General features: G+C 47.3%; 1 protein-coding gene across 12 annotated transcripts in view; it reads right to left on the bottom strand.

The window, feature by feature from the left end:
- The window catches only part of LOC115131435 (thyroid hormone receptor beta), a 137961-nt gene that overhangs the window by 46012 nt on the left and 65901 nt on the right, over positions 1-26048 (bottom strand). For 2 of the 12 annotated variants that reach the window (XM_065020397.1, XM_065020398.1), the window contains exon 2: positions 24843-24913. The exons of the other annotated variants lie outside the window; for them this stretch is intronic. In XM_065020397.1, the coding sequence (XP_064876469.1) occupies positions 24843-24913 (71 nt within the window). The remainder of the gene's footprint in view (positions 1-24842; positions 24914-26048) is intronic. 12 annotated transcript variants of the gene reach the window in all.

Genomic DNA, 26048 nt, shown 5'->3' with positions numbered 1-26048 from the left:
GTGGAGGCTATATACAGGGGGTACGGTACAGAGTCAATGTGGAGGCTATATACAGGGGTACCGGTACAGAGTCAATGTGGAGGCTATATACAGGGGGTACTGGTACAGAGTCAATGTGGAGGCTATATACAGGGGGTACCGGTACAGAGTCAATGTGGAGGCTATATACAGGGGGTACCGGTACAGAGTCAATGTGGAGGCTATATACAGGGGGTAAAGTACAGAGTCAATGTGGAGGCTATATACAGGGGGTACCGGTACAGAGTCAATGTGGAGGCTATATACAGGGGGTACCGGTACAGAGTCAATGTGGAGGCTATATACAGGGGGTACCAGTACAGAGTCAATGTGGAGGCTATATACAGGGGTACCGGTACAGAGTCAATGTGGAGGCTATATACAGGGGGTACCGGTACAGAGTCAATGTGGAGGCTATATACAGGGGTACTGGTACAGAGTCAATGTGGAGGCTATATACAGGGGGTACCTGGTACAGAGTCAATGTGGAGGCTATATACAGGGGGTACTGGTACAGAGTCAATGTGGAGGCTATATACAGGGGTACTGGTACAGAGTCAATGTGGAGGCTATATACAGGGGGTACTGGTACAGAGTCAATGTGGAGGCTATATACAGGGGGTACTGGTACAGAGTCAATGTGGAGGCTATATACAGGGGTACTGGTACAGAGTCAATGTGGAGGCTATATACAGGGGGTACTGGTACAGAGTCAATGTGGAGGCTATATACAGGGGGTACTGGTACAGAGTCAATGTGGAGGCTATATACAGGGGGTACTGGTACAGAGTCAATGTGGAGGCTATATACAGGGGGTACTGGTACAGAGTCAATGTGGAGGCTATATACAGGGGGTACTGGTACAGAGTCAATGTGGAGGCTATATACAGGGGGTACTGGTACAGAGTCAATGTGGAGGCTATATACAGGGGTACCTGGTACAGAGTCAATGTGGAGGCTATATACAGGGGGTACCGGTACAGAGTCAATGTGGAGGCTATATACAGGGGGTACTGGTACAGAGTCAATGTGGAGGCTATATACAGGGGTACCAGTACAGAGTCAATGTGGAGGCTATATACAGGGGGTACCAGTACAGAGTCAATGTGCAGGCTATATACAGGGGGTACCAGTACAGAGTCAATGTGGAGGCTATATACAGGGGGTACCAGTACAGAGTCAATGTGGAGGCTATATACAGGGGGTACCGGTACAGAGTCAATGTGGAGGCTATATACAGGGGGTACCAGTACAGAGTCAATGTGCAGGCTATATACAGGGGGTACTGGTACAGAGTCAATGTGGAGGCTATATACAGGGGTACTGGTACAGAGTCAATGTGGAGGCTATATACAGGGGTACCAGTACAGAGTCAATGTGGAGGCTATATACAGGGGTACTGGTACAGAGTCAATGTGGAGGCTATATACAGGGGGTACTGGTACAGAGTCAATGTGGAGGCTATATACAGGGGGTACTGGTACAGAGTCAATGTGGAGGCTATATACAGGGGGTACCTGGTACAGAGTCAATGTGGAGGCTATATACAGGGGGTACTGGTACAGAGTCAATGTGGAGGCTATATACAGGGGTACTGGTACAGAGTCAATGTGGAGGCTATATACAGGGGTACTGGTACAGAGTCAATGTGGAGGCTATATACAGGGGTACTGGTACAGAGTCAATGTGGAGGCTATATACAGGGGTACCTGGTACAGAGTCAATGTGGAGGCTATATACAGGGGGTACTGGTACAGAGTCAATGTGGAGGCTATATACAGGGGTACCGGTACAGAGTCAATGTGGAGGCTATATACAGGGGGTACTGGTACAGAGTCAATGTGGAGGCTATATACAGGGGTACTGGTACAGAGTCAATGTGGAGGCTATATACAGGGGGTACTGGTACAGAGTCAATGTGGAGGCTATATACAGGGGGTACTGGTACAGAGTCAATGTGGAGGCTATATACAGGGGGTACTGGTACAGAGTCAATGTGGAGGCTATATACAGGGGGTACTGGTACAGAGTCAATGTGGAGGCTATATACAGGGGGTACCTGGTACAGAGTCAATGTGGAGGCTATATACAGGGGGTACTGGTACAGAGTCAATGTGGAGGCTATATACAGGGGGTACCAGTACAGAGTCAATGTGGAGGCTATATACAGGGGGTACTGGTACAGAGTCAATGTGGAGGCTATATACAGGGGGTACTGGTACAGAGTCAATGTGGAGGCTATATACAGGGGGTACTGGTACAGAGTCAATGTGGAGGCTATATACAGGGGGTACTGGTACAGAGTCAATGTGGAGGCTATATACAGGGGTACTGGTACAGAGTCAATGTGGAGGCTATATACAGGGGGTACTGGTACAGAGTCAATGTGGAGGCTATATACAGGGGGTACCAGTACAGAGTCAATGTGGAGGCTATATACAGGGGGTACTGGTACAGAGTCAATGTGGAGGCTATATACAGGGGGTACTGGTACAGAGTCAATGTGGAGGCTATATACAGGGGGTACCGGTACAGAGTCAATGTGGAGGCTATATACAGGGGTACTGGTACAGAGTCAATGTGGAGGCTATATACAGGGGGTACTGGTACAGAGTCAATGTGGAGGCTATATACAGGGGTACCGGTACAGAGTCAATGTGGAGGCTATATACAGGGGGGTACCAGTACAGAGTCAATGTGGAGGCTATATACAGGGGTACCAGTACAGAGTCAATGTGGAGGCTATATACAGGGGTACTGGTACAGAGTCAATGTGGAGGCTATATACAGGGGTACCAGTACAGAGTCAATGTGGAGGCTATATACAGGGGTACCGGTACAGAGTCAATGTGGAGGCTATATACAGGGGGTACTGGTACAGAGTCAATGTGGAGGCTATATACAGGGGGTACCGGTACAGAGTCAATGTGGAGGCTATATACAGGGGTACCGGTACAGAGTCAATGTGGAGGCTATATACAGGGGGTACCTGGTACAGAGTCAATGTGCAGGCTATATACAGGGGGTACCGGTACAGAGTCAATGTGGAGGCTATATACAGGGGGTACCGGTACAGAGTCAATGTGGAGGCTATATACAGGGGGTACTGGTACAGAGTCAATGTGGAGGCTATATACAGGGGGTACTGGTACAGAGTCAATGTGGAGGCTATATACAGGGGGTACTGGTACAGAGTCAATGTGGAGGCTATATACAGGGGGTACTGGTACAGAGTCAATGTGGAGGCTATATACAGGGGTACTGGTACAGAGTCAATGTGGAGGCTATATACAGGGGGTACCGGGTACAGAGTCAATGTGGAGGCTATATACAGGGGGTACTGGTACAGAGTCAATGTGGAGGCTATATACAGGGGTACTGGTACAGAGTCAATGTGGAGGCTATATACAGGGGGTACGGTACAGAGTCAATGTGGAGGCTATATACAGGGGGTACCGGTACAGAGTCAATGTGGAGGCTATATACAGGGGGTACTGGTACAGAGTCAATGTGGAGGCTATATACAGGGGGTACTGGTACAGAGTCAATGTGGAGGCTATATACAGGGGGTACCAGTACAGAGTCAATGTGGAGGCTATATACAGGGGTACTGGTACAGAGTCAATGTGGAGGCTATATACAGGGGTACTGGTACAGAGTCAATGTGGAGGCTATATACAGGGGTACTGGTACAGAGTCAATGTGGAGGCTATATACAGGGGTACTGGTACAGAGTCAATGTGGAGGCTATATACAGGGGGTACTGGTACAGAGTCAATGTGGAGGCTATATACAGGGGTACTGGTACAGAGTCAATGTGGAGGCTATATACAGGGGGTACTGGTACAGAGTCAATGTGCAGGCTATATACAGGGGGTACTGGTACAGAGTCAATGTGGAGGCTATATACAGGGGTACTGGTACAGAGTCAATGTGGAGGCTATATACAGGGGGTACTGGTACAGAGTCAATGTGGAGGTTATATACAGGGGTACCGGTACAGAGTCAATGTGCAGGCTATATACAGGGGTACTGGTACAGAGTCAATGTGGAGGCTATATACAGGGGGTACTGGTACAGAGTCAATGTGGAGGCTATATACAGGGGTACTGGTACAGAGTCAATGTGGAGGCTATATACAGGGGTACTGGTACAGAGTCAATGTGGAGGCTATATACAGGGGGTACTGGTACAGAGTCAATGTGGAGGCTATATACAGGGGTACCTGGTACAGAGTCAATGTGGAGGCTATATACAGGGGGTACTGGTACAGAGTCAATGTGGAGGCTATATACAGGGGGTACCGGTACAGAGTCAATGTGGAGGCTATATACAGGGGGTACTGGTACAGAGTCAATGTGGAGGCTATATACAGGGGTACTGGTACAGAGTCAATGTGGAGGCTATATACAGGGGGTACTGGTACAGAGTCAATGTGGAGGCTATATACAGGGGTACCGGTACAGAGTCAATGTGCAGGCTATATACAGGGGGTACCTGGTACAGAGTCAATGTGGAGGCTATATACAGGGGGTACCGGTACAGAGTCAATGTGGAGGCTATATACAGGGGTACTGGTACAGAGTCAATGTGGAGGCTATATACAGGGGTACCGGTACAGAGTCAATGTGGAGGCTATATACAGGGGGTACCGGTACAGAGTCAATGTGGAGGCTATATACAGGGGGTACTGGTACAGAGTCAATGTGGAGGCTATATACAGGGGTACCGGTACAGAGTCAATGTGGAGGCTATATACAGGGGTACCGGTACAGAGTCAATGTGGAGGCTATATACAGGGGTACCGGTACAGAGTCAATGTGCAGGCTATATACAGGGGTACCGGTACAGAGTCAATGTGGAGGCTATATACAGGGGGTACTGGTACAGAGTCAATGTGGAGGCTATATACAGGGGGTACCGGTACAGAGTCAATGTGCAGGCTATATACAGGGGTACTGGTACAGAGTCAATGTGGAGGCTATATACAGGGGGTACTGGTACAGAGTCAATGTGCAGGCTATATACAGGGGGTACTGGTACAGAGTCAATGTGGAGGCTATATACAGGGGTACCGGTACAGAGTCAATGTGAGGCTATATACAGGGGGTACTGGTACAGAGTCAATGTGGAGGCTATATACAGGGGGTACCGGTACAGAGTCAATGTGGAGGCTATATACAGGGGTACCGGTACAGAGTCAATGTGGAGGCTATATACAGGGGTACCGGTACAGAGTCAATGTGGAGGCTATATACAGGGGGTACCGGTACAGAGTCAATGTGGAGGCTATATACAGGGGTACTGGTACAGAGTCAATGTGGAGGCTATATACAGGGGTACTGGTACAGAGTCAATGTGGAGGCTATATACAGGGGGTACTGGTACAGAGTCAATGTGGAGGCTATATACAGGGGTACTGGTACAGAGTCAATGTGGAGGCTATATACAGGGGTACTGGTACAGAGTCAATGTGGAGGCTATATACAGGGGGTACTGGTACAGAGTCAATGTGGAGGCTATATACAGGGGGTACTGGTACAGAGTCAATGTGGAGGCTATATACAGGGGGTACCGGTACAGAGTCAATGTGCAGGCTATATACAGGGGGTACTGGTACAGAGTCAATGTGGAGGCTATATACAGGGGTACTGGTACAGAGTCAATGTGGAGGCTATATACAGGGGGTACTGGTACAGAGTCAATGTGGAGGCTATATACAGGGGGTACTGGTACAGAGTCAATGTGGAGGCTATATACAGGGGGTACCTGGTACAGAGTCAATGTGGAGGCTATATACAGGGGGTACTGGTACAGAGTCAATGTGGAGGCTATATACAGGGGGTACTGGTACAGAGTCAATGTGGAGGCTATATACAGGGGTACTGGTACAGAGTCAATGTGGAGGCTATATACAGGGGGTACCTGGTACAGAGTCAATGTGGAGGCTATATACAGGGGTACCGGTACAGAGTCAATGTGGAGGCTATATACAGGGGGTACTGGTACAGAGTCAATGTGCAGGCTATATACAGGGGTACTGGTACAGAGTCAATGTGGAGGCTATATACAGGGGTACTGGTACAGAGTCAATGTGGAGGCTATATACAGGGGTACTGGTACAGAGTCAATGTGCAGGCTATATACAGGGGGTACCGGTACAGAGTCAATGTGCAGGCTATATACAGGGGGTACTGGTACAGAGTCAATGTGGAGGCTATATACAGGGGTACTGGTACAGAGTCAATGTGGAGGCTATATACAGGGGTACCAGTACAGAGTCAATGTGGAGGCTATATACAGGGGTACCTGGTACAGAGTCAATGTGCAGGCTATATACAGGGGGTACTGGTACAGAGTCAATGTGGAGGCTATATACAGGGGTACCGGTACAGAGTCAATGTGCAGGCTATATACAGGGGTACCGGTACAGAGTCAATGTGGAGGCTATATACAGGGGTACTGGTACAGAGTCAATGTGGAGGCTATATACAGGGGGTACTGGTACAGAGTCAATGTGGAGGCTATATACAGGGGGTACTGGTACAGAGTCAATGTGCAGGCTACATACAGGGGTACCGGTACAGAGTCAATGTGGAGGCTATATACAGGGGGTACTGGTACAGAGTCAATGTGGAGGCTATATACAGGGGGGTACCGGTACAGAGTCAATGTGGAGGCTATATACAGGGGGTACGGTACAGAGTCAATGTGGAGGCTATATACAGGGGGTACTGGTACAGAGTCAATGTGCAGGCTATATACAGGGGGTACTGGTACAGAGTCAATGTGCAGGCTATATACAGGGGGTACTGGTACAGAGTCAATGTGCAGGCTATATACAGGGGGTACTGGTACAGAGTCAATGTGGAGGCTATATACAGGGGGTACTGGTACAGAGTCAATGTGGAGGCTATATACAGGGGGTACTGGTACAGAGTCAATGTGGAGGCTATATACAGGGGTACCGGTACAGAGTCAATGTGGAGGCTATATACAGGGGTACCGGTACAGAGTCAATGTGGAGGCTATATACAGGGGTACTGGTACAGAGTCAATGTGGAGGCTATATACAGGGGTACTGGTACAGAGTCAATGTGGAGGCTATATACAGGGGGTACTGGTACAGAGTCAATGTGGAGGCTATATACAGGGGTACTGGTACAGAGTCAATGTGCAGGCTATATACAGGGGTACTGGTACAGAGTCAATGTGAGGCTATATACAGGGGGTACTGGTACAGAGTCAATGTGGAGGCTATATACAGGGGTACTGGTACAGAGTCAATGTGGAGGCTATATACAGGGGGTACTGGTACAGAGTCAATGTGGAGGCTATATACAGGGGTACCGGTACAGAGTCAATGTGGAGGCTATATACAGGGGTACTGGTACAGAGTCAATGTGGAGGCTATATACAGGGGGTACCGGTACAGAGTCAATGTGGAGGCTATATACAGGGGGTACTGGTACAGAGTCAATGTGGAGGCTATATACAGGGGGTACTGGTACAGAGTCAATGTGGAGGCTATATACAGGGGTACTGGTACAGAGTCAATGTGGAGGCTATATACAGGGGGTACCGGTACAGAGTCAATGTGGAGGCTATATACAGGGGGTACTGGTACAGAGTCAATGTGGAGGCTATATACAGGGGTACCGGTACAGAGTCAATGTGGAGGCTATATACAGGGGGTACTGGTACAGAGTCAATGTGGAGGCTATATACAGGGGTACTGGTACAGAGTCAATGTGGAGGCTATATACAGGGGGTACGGTACAGAGTCAATGTGCAGGCTATATACAGGGGTACTGGTACAGAGTCAATGTGCAGGCTATATACAGGGGGTACTGGTACAGAGTCAATGTGGAGGCTATATACAGGGGGTACTGGTACAGAGTCAATGTGGAGGCTATATACAGGGGTACTGGTACAGAGTCAATGTGGAGGCTATATACAGGGGGTACTGGTACAGAGTCAATGTGCAGGCTATATACAGGGGGTACCGGTACAGAGTCAATGTGGAGGCTATATACAGGGGGTACTGGTACAGAGTCAATGTGGAGGCTATATACAGGGGTACCGGTACAGAGTCAATGTGCAGGCTATATACAGGGGGTACTGGTACAGAGTCAATGTGCAGGCTATATACAGGGGTACTGGTACAGAGTCAATGTGGAGGCTATATACAGGGGGTACTGGTACAGAGTCAATGTGGAGGCTATATACAGGGGTACTGGTACAGAGTCAATGGCAGGCTATATACAGGGGTACTGGTACAGAGTCAATGTGGAGGCTATATACAGGGGTACCGGTACAGAGTCAATGTGCAGGCTATATACAGGGGTACTGGTACAGAGTCAATGTGCAGGCTATATACAGGGGGTACTGGTACAGAGTCAATGTGGAGGCTATATACAGGGGGTACCGGTACAGAGTCAATGTGGAGGCTATATACAGGGGTACTGGTACAGAGTCAATGTGGAGGCTATATACAGGGGGTACGGTACAGAGTCAATGTGCAGGCTATATACAGGGGGTACCGGTACAGAGTCAATGTGGAGGCTATATACAGGGGTACTGGTACAGAGTCAATGTGAGGCTATATACAGGGGTACTGGTACAGAGTCAATGTGGAGGCTATATACAGGGGGTACCGGTACAGAGTCAATGTGGAGGCTATATACAGGGGGTACTGGTACAGAGTCAATGTGCAGGCTATATACAGGGGTACTGGTACAGAGTCAATGTGGAGGCTATATACAGGGGGTACTGGTACAGAGTCAATGTGGAGGCTATATACAGGGGTACTGGTACAGAGTCAATGTGGAGGCTATATACAGGGGGTACCGGTACAGAGTCAATGTGCAGGCTATATACAGGGGTACTGGTACAGAGTCAATGTGGAGGCTATATACAGGGGTACCGGTACAGAGTCAATGTGCAGGCTATATACAGGGGTACCGGTACAGAGTCAATGTGGAGGCTATATACAGGGGTACTGGTACAGAGTCAATGTGGAGGCTATATACAGGGGGTACTGGTACAGAGTCAATGTGGAGACTATATACAGGGGGTACGGTACAGAGTCAATGTGGAGGCTATATACAGGGGGTACTGGTACAGAGTCAATGTGGAGGCTATATACAGGGGGTACTGGTACAGAGTCAATGTGGAGGCTATATACAGGGGTACGGTACAGAGTCAATGTGCAGGCTATATACAGGGGGTACTGGTACAGAGTCAATGTGGAGGCTATATACAGGGGTACCGGTACAGAGTCAATGTGGAGGCTATATACAGGGGGTACTGGTACAGAGTCAATGTGCAGGCTATATACAGGGGTACCGGTACAGAGTCAATGTGGAGGCTATATACAGGGGTACTGGTACAGAGTCAATGTGGAGGCTATATACAGGGGGTACTGGTACAGAGTCAATGTGGAGGCTATATACAGGGGTACTGGTACAGAGTCAATGTGGAGGCTATATACAGGGGGTACTGGTACAGAGTCAATGTGGAGGCTATATACAGGGGTACTGGTACAGAGTCAATGTGGAGGCTATATACAGGGGTACTGGTACAGAGTCAATGTGGAGGCTATATACAGGGGGTACTGGTACAGAGTCAATGTGGAGGCTATATACAGGGGGTACCGGTACAGAGTCAATGTGGAGGCTATATACAGGGGGTACTGGTACAGAGTCAATGTGGAGGCTATATACAGGGGTACTGGTACAGAGTCAATGTGGAGGCTATATACAGGGGGTACCAGTACAGAGTCAATGTGGAGGCTATATACAGGGGTACTGGTACAGAGTCAATGTGGAGGCTATATACAGGGGGTACCGGTACAGAGTCAATGTGGAGGCTATATACAGGGGGTACCTGGTACAGAGTCAATGTGGAGGCTATATACAGGGGTACTGGTACAGAGTCAATGTGGAGGCTATATACAGGGGGTACTGGTACAGAGTCAATGTGGAGGCTATATACAGGGGTACTGGTACAGAGTCAATGTGCAGGCTATATACAGGGGTACTGGTACAGAGTCAATGTGGAGGCTATATACAGGGGTACTGGTACAGAGTCAATGTGGAGGCTATATACAGGGGGGTACTGGTACAGAGTCAATGTGGAGGCTATATACAGGGGGTACCGGTACAGAGTCAATGTGCAGGCTATATACAGGGGGTACTGGTACAGAGTCAATGTGCAGGCTATATACAGGGGGTACCAGTACAGAGTCAATGTGCAGGCTATATACAGGGGGTACTGGTACAGAGTCAATGTGGAGGCTATATACAGGGGGTACCAGTACAGAGTCAATGTGGAGGCTATATACAGGGGTACCGGTACAGAGTCAATGTGGAGGCTATATACAGGGGTACCGGTACAGAGTCAATGTGGAGGCTATATACAGGGGGTACTGGTACAGAGTCAATGTGAGGCTATATACAGGGGTACCGGTACAGAGTCAATGTGGAGGCTATATACAGGGGTACTGGTACAGAGTCAATGTGCAGGCTATATACAGGGGTACTGGTACAGAGTCAATGTGCAGGCTATATACAGGGGGTACTGGTACAGAGTCAATGTGGAGGCTATATACAGGGGTACTGGTACAGAGTCAATGTGGAGGCTATATACAGGGGGTACCGGTACAGAGTCAATGTGCAGGCTATATACAGGGGGTACCTGGTACAGAGTCAATGTGGAGGCTATATACAGGGGTACTGGTACAGAGTCAATGTGGAGGCTATATACAGGGGTACTGGTACAGAGTCAATGTGGAGGCTATATACAGGGGGTACTGGTACAGGTACAGAGTCAATGTGCAGGCTATATACAGGGGTACTGGTACAGAGTCAATGTGGAGGAGGCTATATACAGGGGTACTGGTACAGAGTCAATGTGGAGGCTATATACAGGGGGTACTGGTACAGAGTCAATGTGGAGGCTATATACAGGGGGTACTGGTACAGAGTCAATGTGGAGGCTATATACAGGGGGTACTGGTACAGAGTCAATGTGGAGGCTATATACAGGGGTACTGGTACAGAGTCAATGTGGAGGCTATATACAGGGGTACTGGTACAGAGTCAATGTGGAGGCTATATACAGGGGGTACCGGTACAGAGTCAATGTGGAGGCTATATACAGGGGTACCGGTACAGAGTCAATGTGGAGGCTATATACAGGGGTACTGGTACAGAGTCAATGTGGAGGCTATATACAGGGGGTACTGGTACAGAGTCAATGTGGAGGCTATATACAGGGGTACTGGTACAGAGTCAATGTGGAGGCTATATACAGGGGTACTGGTACAGAGTCAATGTGGAGGCTATATACAGGGGGTACCGGTACAGAGTCAATGTGGAGGCTATATACAGGGGGTACTGGTACAGAGTCAATGTGGAGGCTATATACAGGGGTACTGGTACAGAGTCAATGTGGAGGCTATATACAGGGGTACTGGTACAGAGTCAATGTGGAGGCTATATACAGGGGTACTGGTACAGAGTCAATGTGGAGGCTATATACAGGGGTACTGGTACAGAGTCAATGTGGAGGCTATATACAGGGGTACTGGTACAGAGTCAATGTGGAGGCTATATACAGGGGGTACTGGTACAGAGTCAATGTGGAGGCTATATACAGGGGGTACTGGTACAGAGTCAATGTGGAGGCTATATACAGGGGGTACTGGTACAGAGTCAATGTGGAGGCTATATACAGGGGGTACTGGTACAGAGTCAATGTGGAGGCTATATACAGGGGGTACTGGTACAGAGTCAATGTGCAGGCTATATACAGGGGGTACTGGTACAGAGTCAATGTGGAGGCTATATACAGGGGTACTGGTACAGAGTCAATGTGGAGGCTATATACAGGGGGTACTGGTACAGAGTCAATGTGGAGGCTATATACAGGGGTACTGGTACAGAGTCAATGTGGAGGCTATATACAGGGGTACTGGTACAGAGTCAATGTGGAGGCTATATACAGGGGTACCGGTACAGAGTCAATGTGGAGGCTATATACAGGGGGTACTGGTACAGAGTCAATGTGGAGGCTATATACAGGGGGTACTGGTACAGAGTCAATGTGGAGGCTATATACAGGGGGTACTGGTACAGAGTCAATGTGGAGGCTATATACAGGGGGTACTGGTACAGAGTCAATGTGCAGGCTATATACAGGGGGTACCGGTACAGAGTCAATGTGGAGGCTATATACAGGGGGTACTGGTACAGAGTCAATGTGGAGGCTATATACAGGGGGTACTGGTACAGAGTCAATGTGGAGGCTATATACAGGGGTACTGGTACAGAGTCAATGTGGAGGCTATATACAGGGGGTACTGGTACAGAGTCAATGTGGAGGCTATATACAGGGGGTACTGGTACAGAGTCAATGTGGAGGCTATATACAGGGGTACTGGTACAGAGTCAATGTGGAGGCTATATACAGGGGTACTGGTACAGAGTCAATGTGGAGGCTATATACAGGGGTACTGGTACAGAGTCAATGTGCAGGCTATATACAGGGGTACTGGTACAGAGTCAATGTGGAGGCTATATACAGGGGTACTGGTACAGAGTCAATGTGCAGGCTATATACAGGGGGTACTGGTACAGAGTCAATGTGGAGGCTATATACAGGGGGTACTGGTACAGAGTCAATGTGCAGGCTATATACAGGGGGTACCAGTACAGAGTCAATGTGGAGGCTATATACAGGGGGTACTGGTACAGAGTCAATGTGGAGGCTATATACAGGGGTACTGGTACAGAGTCAATGTGGAGGCTATATACAGGGGTACTGGTACAGAGTCAATGTGCAGGCTATATACAGGGGGCTGGTACAGAGTCAATGTGGAGGCTATATACAGGGGTACTGGTACAGAGTCAATGTGCAGGCTATATACAGGGGTACTGGTACAGAGTCAATGTGGAGGCTATATACAGGGGGTACTGGTACAGAGTCAATGTGCAGGCTATATACAGGGGTACTGGTACAGAGTCAATGTGGAGGCTATATACAGGGGTACTGGTACAGAGTCAATGTGGAGGCTATATACAGGGGTACTGGTACAGAGTCAATGTGGAGGCTATATACAGGGGTACTGGTACAGAGTCAATGTGCAGGCTATATACAGGGGTACTGGTACAGAGTCAATGTGGAGGCTATATACAGGGGTACTGGTACAGAGTCAATGTGCAGGCTATATACAGGGGGTACTGGTACAGAGTCAATGTGGAGGCTATATACAGGGGTACTGGTACAGAGTCAATGTGCAGGCTATATACAGGGGTACTGGTACAGAGTCAATGTGCAGGCTATATACAGGGGTATACGGTACAGAGTCAATGTGCAGGCTATATACAGGGGGTACTGGTACAGAGTCAATGTGCAGGCTATATACAGGGGGTACTGGTACAGAGTCAATGTGCAGGCTATATACAGGGGGTATGTGGTACAGAGTCAATGTGCAGGCTATATACAGGGGTACTGGTACAGAGTCAATGTGCAGGCTATATACAGGGGTACTGGTACAGAGTCAATGTGCAGGCTATATACAGGGGGTACTGGTACAGAGTCAATGTGCAGGCTATATACAGGGGTACTGGTACAGAGTCAATGTGCAGGCTATATACAGGGGTACTGGTACAGAGTCAATGTGCAGGCTATATACAGGGGTACTGGTACAGAGTCAATGTGCAGGCTATATACAGGGGTACTGGTACAGAGTCAATGTGGAGGCTATATACAGGGGTACTGGTACAGAGTCAATGTGGAGGCTATATACAGGGGTACGGTACAGAGTCAATGTGGAGGCTATATACAGGGGTACTGGTACAGAGTCAATGTGCAGGCTATATACAGGGTCAATGTGCAGGTACAGAGTCAATGTGCAGGCTATATACAGGGGTACTGGTACAGAGTCAATGTGCAGGCTATATACAGGGGTACTGGTACAGAGTCAATGTGGAGGCTATATACAGGGGTACTGGTACAGAGTCAATGTGCAGGCTATATACAGGGGTACTGGTACAGAGTCAATGTGCAGGCTATATACAGGGGTACTGGTACAGAGTCAATGTGCAGGCTATATACAGGGGTACTGGTACAGAGTCAATGTGCAGGCTATATACAGGGGTACTGGTACAGAGTCAATGTGCAGGCTATATACAGGGGTACTGGTACAGAGTCAATGTGCAGGCTATATACAGGGGGTACTGGTACAGAGTCAATGTGGAGGCTATATACAGGGGTACTGGTACAGAGTCAATGTGCAGGCTATATACAGGGGGTACTGGTACAGAGTCAATGTGCAGGCTATATACAGGGGGTACTGGTACAGAGTCAATGTGCAGGCTATATACAGGGGTACTGGTACAGAGTCAATGTGCAGGCTATATACAGGGGGTACTGGTACAGAGTCAATGTGGAGGCTATATACAGGGGGTACTGGTACAGAGTCAATGTGGAGGCTATATACAGGGGTACTGGTACAGAGTCAATGTGGAGGCTATATACAGGGGTACTGGTACAGAGTCAATGTGCAGGCTATATACAGGGGGTACTGGTACAGAGTCAATGTGCAGGCTATATACAGGGGGTACTGGTACAGAGTCAATGTGGAGGCTATATACAGGGGGTACTGGTACAGAGTCAATGTGCAGGCTATATACAGGGGGTACTGGTACAGAGTCAATGTGGAGGCTATATACAGGGGTACTGGTACAGAGTCAATGTGGAGGCTATATACAGGGGTACTGGTACAGAGTCAATGTGAGGCTATATACAGGGGTACCGGTACAGAGTCAATGTGGAGGCTATATACAGGGGTACCGGTACAGAGTCAATGTGGAGGCTATATACAGGGGGTACCGGTACAGAGTCAATGTGGAGGCTATATACACTGGTACAGGGAGGCTATATACAGGGGTACAGAGTCAATGTGGAGGCTATATACAGGGGGTACTGGTACAGAGTCAATGTGGAGGCTATATACAGGGGTACTGGTACAGAGTCAATGTGGAGGCTATATACAGGGGGTACTGGTACAGAGTCAATGTGGAGGCTATATACAGGGGGTACCTGGTACAGAGTCAATGTGGAGGCTATATACAGGGGTACTGGTACAGAGTCAATGTGGAGGCTATATACAGGGGGGTACTGGTACAGAGTCAATGTGGAGGCTATATACAGGGGGTACTGGTACAGAGTCAATGTGGAGGCTATATACAGGGGGTACCGGTACAGAGTCAATGTGGAGGCTATATACAGGGGTACTGGTACAGAGTCAATGTGGAGGCTATATACAGGGGGTACTGGTACAGAGTCAATGTGCAGGCTATATACAGGGGGTACCGGTACAGAGTCAATGTGGAGGCTATATACAGGGGTACTGGTACAGAGTCAATGTGGAGGCTATATACAGGGGGTACCGGTACAGAGTCAATGTGGAGGCTATATACAGGGGTACCGGTACAGAGTCAATGTGGAGGCTATATACAGGGGGTACTGGTACAGAGTCAATGTGGAGGCTATATACAGGGGGTACCGGTACAGAGTCAATGTGGAGGCTATATACAGGGGTACCGGTACAGAGTCAATGTGGAGGCTATATACAGGGGGTACCGGTACAGAGTCAATGTGGAGGCTATATACAGGGGTACTGGTACAGAGTCAATGTGGAGGCTATATACAGGGGTACTGGTACAGAGTCAATGTGCAGGCTATATACAGGGGTACTGGTACAGAGTCAATGTGGAGGCTATATACAGGGGTACCGGTACAGAGTCAATGTGCAGGCTATATACAGGGGGTACCAGTACAGAGTCAATGTGCAGGCTATATACAGGGGTACTGGTACAGAGTCAATGTGCAGGCTATATACAGGGGGTACCTGGTACAGAGTCAATGTGCAGGCTATATACAGGGGTACTGGTACAGAGTCAATGTGCAGGCTATATACAGGGGTACTGGTACAGAGTCAATGTGCAGGCTATATACAGGGGGTACTGGTACAGAGTCAATGTGCAGGCTATATACAGGGGTACTGGTACAGAGTCAATGTGCAGGCTATATACAGGGGTACCGGTACAGAGTCAATGTGCAGGCTATATACAGGGGGTACCGGTACAGAGTCAATGTGGAGGCTATATACAGGGGGTACTGGTACAGAGTCAATGTGCAGGCTATATACAGGGGGTACTGGTACAGAGTCAATGTGCAGGCTATATACAGGGGGTACTGGTACAGAGTCAATGTGCAGGCTATATACAGGGGGTACTGGTACAGAGTCAATGTGCAGGCTATATACAGGGGTACTGGTACAGAGTCAATGTGCAGGCTATATACAGGGGTACTGGTACAGAGTCAATGTGCAGGCTATATACAGGGGTACTGGTACAGAGTCAATGTGCAGGCTATATACAGGGGGTACTGGTACAGAGTCAATGTGCAGGCTATATACAGGGGGTACCGGTACAGAGTCAATGTGCAGGCTATATACAGGGGTACTGGTACAGAGTCAATGTGCAGGCTATATACAGGGGTACTGGTACAGAGTCAATGTGCAGGCTATATACAGGGGGTACCGGTACAGAGTCAATGTGCAGGCTATATACAGGGGTACTGGTACAGAGTCAATGTGCAGGCTATATACAGGGGTACTGGTACAGAGTCAATGTGCAGGCTATATACAGGGGTACTGGTACAGAGTCAATGTGCAGGCTATATACAGGGGTACTGGTACAGAGTCAATGTGCAGGCTATATACAGGGGGTACTGGTACAGAGTCAATGTGCAGGCTATATACAGGGGTACTGGTACAGAGTCAATGTGCAGGCTATATACAGGGGTACTGGTACAGAGTCAATGTGCAGGCTATATACAGGGGTACTGGTACAGAGTCAATGTGCAGGCTATATACAGGGGTACTGGTACAGAGTCAATGTGCAGGCTATATACAGGGGGTACTGGTACAGAGTCAATGTGCAGGCTATATACAGGGGTACCTGGTACAGAGTCAATGTGCAGGCTATATACAGGGGGTACCGGTACAGAGTCAATGTGCAGGCTATATACAGGGGGTACTGGTACAGAGTCAATGTGCAGGCTATATACAGGGGGTACTGGTACAGAGTCAATGTGCAGGCTATATACAGGGGGTACCGGTACAGAGTCAATGTGCAGGCTATATACAGGGGGTACTGGTACAGAGTCAATGTGCAGGCTATATACAGGGGGTACTGGTACAGAGTCAATGTGCAGGCTATATACAGGGGTACTGGTACAGAGTCAATGTGCAGGCTATATACAGGGGTACTGGTACAGAGTCAATGTGCAGGCTATATACAGGGGTACTGGTACAGAGTCAATGTGCAGGCTATATACAGGGGTACTGGTACAGAGTCAATGTGCAGGCTATATACAGGGGGTACTGGTACAGAGTCAATGTGCAGGCTATATACAGGGGTACTGGTACAGAGTCAATGTGCAGGCTATATACAGGGGGTACCTGGTACAGAGTCAATGTGCAGGCTATATACAGGGGTACCTGGTACAGAGTCAATGTGCAGGCTATATACAGGGGTACTGGTACAGAGTCAATGTGCAGGCTATATACAGGGGTACTGGTACAGAGTCAATGTGCAGGCTATATACAGGGGGTACTGGTACAGAGTCAATGTGCAGGCTATATACAGGGGGTACTGGTACAGAGTCAATGTGCAGGCTATATACAGGGGGTACTGGTACAGAGTCAATGTGCAGGCTATATACAGGGGGTACTGGTACAGAGTCAATGTGCAGGCTATATACAGGGGTACTGGTACAGAGTCAATGTGCAGGCTATATACAGGGGGTACTGGTACAGAGTCAATGTGCAGGCTATATACAGGGGGTACTGGTACAGAGTCAATGTGCAGGCTATATACAGGGGGTACTGGTACAGAGTCAATGTGCAGGCTATATACAGGGGGTACTGGTACAGAGTTAGTATAGGTAATTGAGGTAATATATACATGTAGGTCGAGTTAATGTGTCTCATTAGTCTACTGTGGATTCATCACCTTCCACCATCTACACTGGTCTGAAAACATAGGACAAGTGAAATCATTATGGTCTTGTCTACCCAGTATTTTCTGTCATTATTCCAGCTCTTTCACATCAGTGCAGCTGAAGGAAAGGAGATGATGTGACTAGGAGAGGATGTTACATTAGTCTATTAAGAAACAACCACAGTTCTTTTCCTCCAGGGCCAACTTCCTGCTCGGCTGGCTGGATCACATGCCACTCACTTACATCATCAAAACAGCACATCTTTGGATACCCTTCAAACACCTATATGGGCAACATGAGAGAAGTACCATTGCATGCATGAACGCACACACACACACACACACACACACACACGCATGCATGCACACAACACTGTAGTTGACCCATGCATTTATGGGAAGTGAACCTAGCTACTTCTATCTCGGGTGAACTCTTGCCCAATACAGAAATACAGTAGCACTAGAGTAGATGTTGAGACAGCGAGCTAGGTGTAAAGGATGGATGATGAGATAGAGAGCTAGGTGTAAAGGATGGATGATGAGATAGAGAGCTAGGTGTAAAGGATGGATGATGAGATAGAGAGCTAGGTGTAAAGTATGGATGATGAGATAGAGAGCTAGGTGTAAAGTATGGATGATGAGAGAGAGCTAGGTGTAAAGGATGGATGATGAGAGAGCTAGGTGTAAAGGATGGATGATGAGAGAGAGCTAGGTGTAAAGGATAGATGATGAGAGAGAGCTAGGTGTAAAGGATGGATGTTGAGAGAGAGCTAGGTGTAAAGGATGGATGTTGAGAGAGCTAGGTGTAAAGGATGGATTTTGAGATAGAGAGCTAGGTGTCAGAAATCACAAGCAAGTGAGTTTCAGGCTTAAAAGTGTTATGGTGTAACTAAAATGTTAAACAGTGCAGATCAAAAAGTCATAATATTACATTTATTGTATTTATTTATTAATTTAGAAATGTGTGATAAAATACCTTTGAGATTGACTGAAGGTTTTGAAATGTTCTGGGTAGGTTACCAATATATCCATCTAAAAATAAACATTGCCCGTATCTCAGCAACCAAGGCACAGTGGCGAGCGAGAAAGAGAAGCTCGGCCAACAGACCGTGTCCATTTACAATGCAGTACATTTTAGTCATTTCACCGGATACTATTAGCCAGAACAATATGAAATAAGTGTTGAATAACTGCCCACAAATGGTAATCTTGGGAAAACAAAGAAATCTGTACAACTGAATACTTTGTACATTTGTACTACCCAAGACTCCTACCGATCCCTTTACCCACGCAGTAAAAGCTTTAGCCAATATTAAATGGGTTTGGGACTGAGGTGGAAACAAACTGAATCAGATTAAATGGTGCACTAGGTGGATGTTAACTGCAGTAAATACACATACATAGTGAGTCAAGACTTATTTGAGTTCTAAGCACCAGAGAAAATAAATGACACACACGTAGCTAAGCCTCCAGTTGTATAAATTGTGTGGTATCTGTCTTCGGGGTAATTATTTAGTTATTAGTGCAAAATGTCATCATGCATCATGACATTAAATGAATGTAATTACTTAAATACATGGCTGTATTCTCAGAGCCTTCATAACCGTCCCTTGTGCCCCTTATCTAACATGGCCCTTTGATAACATACTTCAAGCTTTATCACACAAAACATTACACAAGGAGAAGAATATGGCCCTGATCATCATCATCATCCAACTGCGGAGGAACCATAATAAAGGCACACGCACAATAAAGGCCACCAGATGGTGTTTTCAATAAAAAACTATTTGGCTGATAAAATAATCCTCTGGACTGCACTTTACATTACATTAAGATGGAGCTGAACCACTAGGGGAAAAACACACCGTCTATATATGTGTGTGTGTGTGTGTGTGTGTGTGTGTGTGTGTGTTGGACCAAAGCACCACAATCGCCTCATGCAGTATAGAGACAAACCCTGCTGTGTGTTCTGAAAGAGTACAACTTGAATGTTCCAGTTGTGGTTAACAGAATTCCACCAGACTGTCGATCACAGCCACACATTTCCCTAAAGATGGATACTAAGTTAATTCAACTGTAATAAAGTTGTCATTCTTGAGCTCATTCATGTTTAATAATATGACTAAATCCTCCACATCCGACCTAAATAATGCTGAAAATATTTGAATTTGGAGACGCCCTTTCTAGACGCCCTAAACTAGGCCTGTATCCGCATTGGCCCTAAACTAGGCCTGCATCCGCATTGGGCCTAAACTAGGCCTGCATCCGCATTGGCCCTAAACTAGGCCTGCATCCGCATTGGCCCTAAACTAGGCCTGCATCCGCATTGGCCCTAAACTAGGCCTGCATCCGCATTGGCCCTAAACTAGGCCTGCATCCCATTGGCCCTAAACTAGGCCTGCATCCGCTAAATAGGCCTGGCCCTAAAAGGCCTGCATATTGGCCTGCATCCGCATTGGCCCTAAACTAGGCCTGCATCCGCATTGGCCCTAAACTAGGCCTGCAATTGGCCCTAAACTAGGCCTGCATCCGTATTGGCCCTAAACTAGGCCTGCATCCGCATTGGCCCTAAACTAGGCCTGCATCCGCATTGGCCCTAAACTAGGCCTGCATCCGCATTGGCCCTAAACTAGGCCTGCATCCGCATTGGCCCTAAACTAGGCCTGCATCCGTATTGGCCCTAAACTAGGCCTGCATCCGCATTGGCCCTAAACTAGGCCTGCATCCGCATTGGCCCTAAACTAGGCATGCGTCCATAATAGCCCTAAGGGCCCTAGTCAGAAGTTGTTCACTACAGGTAATAGGGTGCCATTTGGAGAGCAGCCCAGGTCGGAATAAGGAAGTTGACTGGGAAGGCCTCATCTTTCAGAGACTGAGGAGAACTGCCTGACCCCACCACCCAGCCAGCGTGTGTGTGTGTGTATGTTAACCAAACACACCAGGAGGTGAATTCTACTCAGTGAGATTAATTGTTCAAACTTTAGAACATACGTTGCAGATAGAAATGTACGTAGAAATGTAATGACTAGAGCTGGCACAGTACCGAATCCCTATTCTACATGGTTGGGGCAGCAGGGTAGCCTAGTGGTTAGAGCGTTGGACTAGTAACCGGAAGGTTGCAAGTTCAAACCCCCGAGCTGACAAGGTACAAATCTGTCGTTCTGCCCCTGAACAGGCAGTTAACCCACTGTTCCTAGGCCGTCATTGAAAATAAGAATTTGTTCTTAACTGACTTGCCTAGTTAAATAAAGGTAAAATAAAATGGTAGATTATCATGTCTGTTGAAGACATCTAAGTGTTCTGTAATGTTTCCCCCCCCCTGAAGAGGCCCCATATGGTTCATCCTTCCTAGAAAGCATAAACCAAATACTGATTTAAACATAGACACACACAGAGGCTGGTAGGAGGAGCTATAGGAGGACGGCTCATTGTAATGGCTGGAATGGAATTAATGGAACAGTATGAAACACATCAAACATATGGAAACCACGTTTGACTCGGTTCCACTTATTCTGATATAGTGATATTGGGGAGATCGATTGGCTTATTACTCTCTCGTCTTATGGTCTTAAATCAGCATTTATTGATCTGAACTTAGTTCAACTGATTGCTGACCCCACTCGTTTGAATATAAAGAATCCTGCTAAATCAACTCCGATCTCATACTTCAAAAAATAACCCTCATAAATACAGAACTAGTGGTGTCTTTGAAACGGACCTCAGTGATCACTGTCCCATAGTCTGTGTCAGGAACACAAAGTTGCCTAAAACGAAACCACGCCTTATCACTTACAGAAACTTTAAACCCTTCCATGAGCAACGATCCTTAATGACCGTTGCCATTCCAATTTGCCCTTGAACCATTCACTAGTATGTTTATCTATGTATCTGATAAACATGCTCCAATGAAGAGATGAAGAATGAAAGATAGAGTCAACCCATGGTTCATGCCAGATCTTGCTGAGTTAAATCAGCTAAGGAACAAAGGTTGGTCTGAAGCAAGACAGACACATTGGTAGCACTGCTGACTGGCTGACCTTCAGACAACTTAGAAACAAATGTACTGCTTCTATAGAAAGGGCTAAGTCAATCTATTTCATTAATTCCCTTTCTGACCTTCGTGACGATCCAGCTATGCTTTGGAAGGCTATTAAATTGCTAAAAAGAAGCAGCAACACAGACAAAAGCGAAATAACGGACACCTTTAAACAATATTGTATTGCATCAGACCATTCATTTGAAAGGGGACTATGAAAGGACTGTTCATGACACAGGCTCATCTCTGATTATCACTTATTCTATACACATTGTTTTGCCTCATTCTCTACAAGAGAATTCTTTGCCATGCTTGTCAAAATATGCCATACACTGTCCTATACTAAATTCAAATGTTAATCACAGACTCGCCTGATACTGTAAATGGAGACCCACTGGTCTCTCTTCGGCAAGTCACTACTAAGGAAGTTCTGGACGCTCTCTTAGATGTTGATGTTAAATAGTCCACTGGGGCAGACATGCTTGACCCGTGTCTTCTACAGCTTGCTGCACCTCTGATTGTGGAGCCCTTGGCACATATTTCATTCATCCATTCTTTTGAGTATTAGTACTAAGGTGTGGAAGTCGTCCCTTGTTCTCCCGCTCCACAAAGGTGGTGATCCCTGCGATCTTAATCATTCATTTCCCAATATCAAAACTTTAATGGCGAGCATATCTTGGAAAATTCTGTTGTCGTTTTTAGATCATCCAGAAGGGGGCAAAGTTACAGGTCAGCAGGTAGAGTAGTCAGTCAGGCAGGCAGGCTCAGGTAGAGTAGTCAGTCAGGCAGGCAGGCTCAGGGGCAGGTAGAGTAGTCAGTCAGGCAGGCAGGCTCAGGGGCAGGCAGAGTAGTCAGGCAGGCAGGCAGGCTCAGGGGCAGGTAGAGTAGTCAGTCAGGCAGGCAGGCTCAGGGGCAGGCAGAGTAGTCAGGCAGGCAGGCAGGCTCAGGGGCAGGTAGAGTAGTCAGTCAGGCAGGCAGGCTCAGGGGCAGGTAGAGTAGTCAGTCAGGCAGGCAGGCTCAGGGGCAGGCAGAGTAGTCAGGCAGGCAGGCAGGCTCAGGGGCAGGCAGAGTAGTCAGTCAGGCAGGCAGGCTCAGGGGCAGGCAGCTTAGTCAGGCAGGCAGGCAGGCAGGCTCAGGGGCAGGCAGAGTAGTCAGGCAGGCAGGCTCAGGGGCAAGCAGGCTCAGGGGCAGGCAGAGTAGTCAGGCAGGCAGGCTCAGGGGCAGGCAGAGTAGTCAGGCAGGCAGGCTCAGGGGCAGGCAGAGTAGTCAGTCAGGCAGGCTCGGAGTCAGGACAGGTAAGGGTCAAAACCAGGAGGGCGAGAAAAGAGAGACTGGAAAAAGCAGGAGCTGAGATACAAACCGCTGGTTAACTTAAAACAAACAAGACTAACTGGCAACAGACAAACAGAGAACACAGGTAACACAGGGGACAATGAGGAAGATGGGTGACACCTGGGAGGGGAGTGGCGACAATCACAAAGACAGGTGAAACAGATCAGGGTGTGTCACTGTCAGGTGGATGGATTATCTTGGCAAAGGATAAATGGTCACAAACAGGGATGTAAACAAATTTGTACACAAAATTTGAGAGAAATAAGCTTTTTGTGCGTATGGAAAATGTCAGCGATTTTTTTTTTTCAGTTCATGAAACATGGGATCAACACTTTACATGTTATATTTATATTTTTGTTCAGTATACATGCACACAGCAATCTCTATGTTAAAACCTCTAGATTCAGTCTACCACTCAGCCTTGCTGTTTTTTTCACTGGTGATAATTTCCGTGCACATCATTGTCTCTTGTATAGTTCTGTTAGCTGGGAATCTTTGACTACCAGAAGGGCCCAACATGGGCTATTATTTGTATATAAAGCACTTCTCCAGAAACTCTGATACTACCTCACTTCTAAATTGGAAGTCTAGCATCTATAAGATTCACTCTCAAGACTGGTTGGTTCGAGAGGTCTCCTCTGAGTTAGGGGAGACTGGTTTCAGTTACTATACCCCTCAGTCCTGGAATTATTTATTTATTTGACCTTTATTTAACTAGGCAAGTCAGTTAAGAAGAAATTCTTACTTACAATGACGGCCTAGGAACAATGGGTTAACTGCCTTGTTCATTGGCAGGATAACAGACTTTTACCTTGTCAGCTCGGGGATTCGATCCAGCAACCTTTCGGTTACTGGCCCAACACTAACCACAAGGCTACCTGCAGGAATGACATATAGGTCACTCTAAAACTTATTTGGTCCCAAAAGGTTCATTTACTTGTTTTGATTGATTGTATATATTGTTTCTACTGGCATTTTGAATGTAACGGCAATTTTGTAGTTATCATGCTTGAATTGTTGTTCACATTGCTTGAACTGTTGTTCTCAGGGAACCATTGGAAATGAGACCCTGGTCTCAATGACTTCCCCTGGTGAAACAAAGGTTATTAATACAAACATGATTCCATTCCAGCCATTACAATGAGCCTGTCCTCCCACCAGCCTCCTCTGACACACACACACACACACACACACACATATGCATCCCTGTTTTTGAATGTCTGTGTGTGTGCTGTTTAGCTGAGGCCTGGGAGATGGGCTGAAGTGTAGCTGATGGCTCTCTGTATTGGCAGAGCAGAGCAGACCCTGGCATGTTATGAGACGCTGTGTGTGTGAAGTGTTGGACGCTGGCTAGCTGTCTGACAAAAGGCCATTCTTACCAGAGGGAGGGAGAGAGGCATAGAGAGAGGGAGGGATTGGAGGAGTCTGCCGAGTTCCCCCAGACAGAATCCTGGAAGAACGAGAACCAAACATCAGATTCTGGTGTCTGAGCGATTAACACTATCAGTCTCTTAATCGATCATAACAGTGGTCAAATGTTTTCTATTCAAATACGTCCAAAGAGGTTTGCGGTGCTATAATCAAAAATAATGTCCATGTATAGGCCTAATGCTCGACAACGAGTTAAAGCACATCAGTGGAGGCTGCTGAAGGGATGACGGCTCATAATAATTGCTGAAATGGAGTCAATGGAATGATATCAAACACGTGGTTTCTATGTGGTGGATACCATGCCACTGACTTCATTCCAGCCATTATTATGAGCCGGCCTCCCCTTAACAGCCTTCACCGAAGCACATACATGAACAAATAAATGTACTACCAAACAAGTAGTGGGCCCCTGAAAGCCTACAAGTACTGGCACCTTGCACTTTCTACTGTGAGTACTGGCACTAAAAGCAACTTGTATTAATACATTGCATCGAGCCTTACAATCGAGCCTTGCATCGAGCCTTACAATAGAGCCTTGCATCAAGCCTTAGCATTCCTTATATGAAGAAACAAACAGTGACACTCTGGATGTACACATACGCAGTGGCACACGAGGTACACACACGACGTACACACGTGGTACACACGAGGTGCACACGACGTACACACGTGGTACACACACATGCAGAAGCAGAGGGTTGAAGATCCCAGAGATGCTATGACTCCCTTAACCTCCCACAATAACTTTTCCACTTCTTACCCCCCCTTCTTTTTCACTAGGGCCTCTCAGCCTCTCTCTCACTCTCAGCTTCTTTCTCTCCATTTCCCCCTCTCACTCTCTGATGACTCATTTCTCTGTGTGTAATGTCTGATCAAATCTACTTATTAAAGCGGGCGAGGTCTTTTTGCCGTTACTGTAGCTCTGAGCGATTAGGGCTTTCTGGTCTGTTCAGTTTAGGTTAGATTATTAGAAAATAAACAACGGTTTTCGACTTGGGTTTTGATTATTGTTTTAAAAATTAAATGCACAATGCAATGTGTAGGTTGAATGCTGTAACAACAGATGTAAAATACATTTGAAAAAGTCCCATGATGGTAGTGACTGCCCATTACTGCTTATCAACCATCATTTATTCACATTACTTTGCTTTAAT

This window comes from Oncorhynchus nerka, linkage group LG7 (genome assembly GCF_034236695.1).
Source record: "Oncorhynchus nerka isolate Pitt River linkage group LG7, Oner_Uvic_2.0, whole genome shotgun sequence".
Classification (NCBI taxonomy): Eukaryota; Metazoa; Chordata; class Actinopteri; order Salmoniformes; family Salmonidae; genus Oncorhynchus; species Oncorhynchus nerka.
The sequence above is the reverse complement of the archived record's forward strand: the minus strand, read 5'-3'. Positions and strand labels throughout refer to the sequence as shown.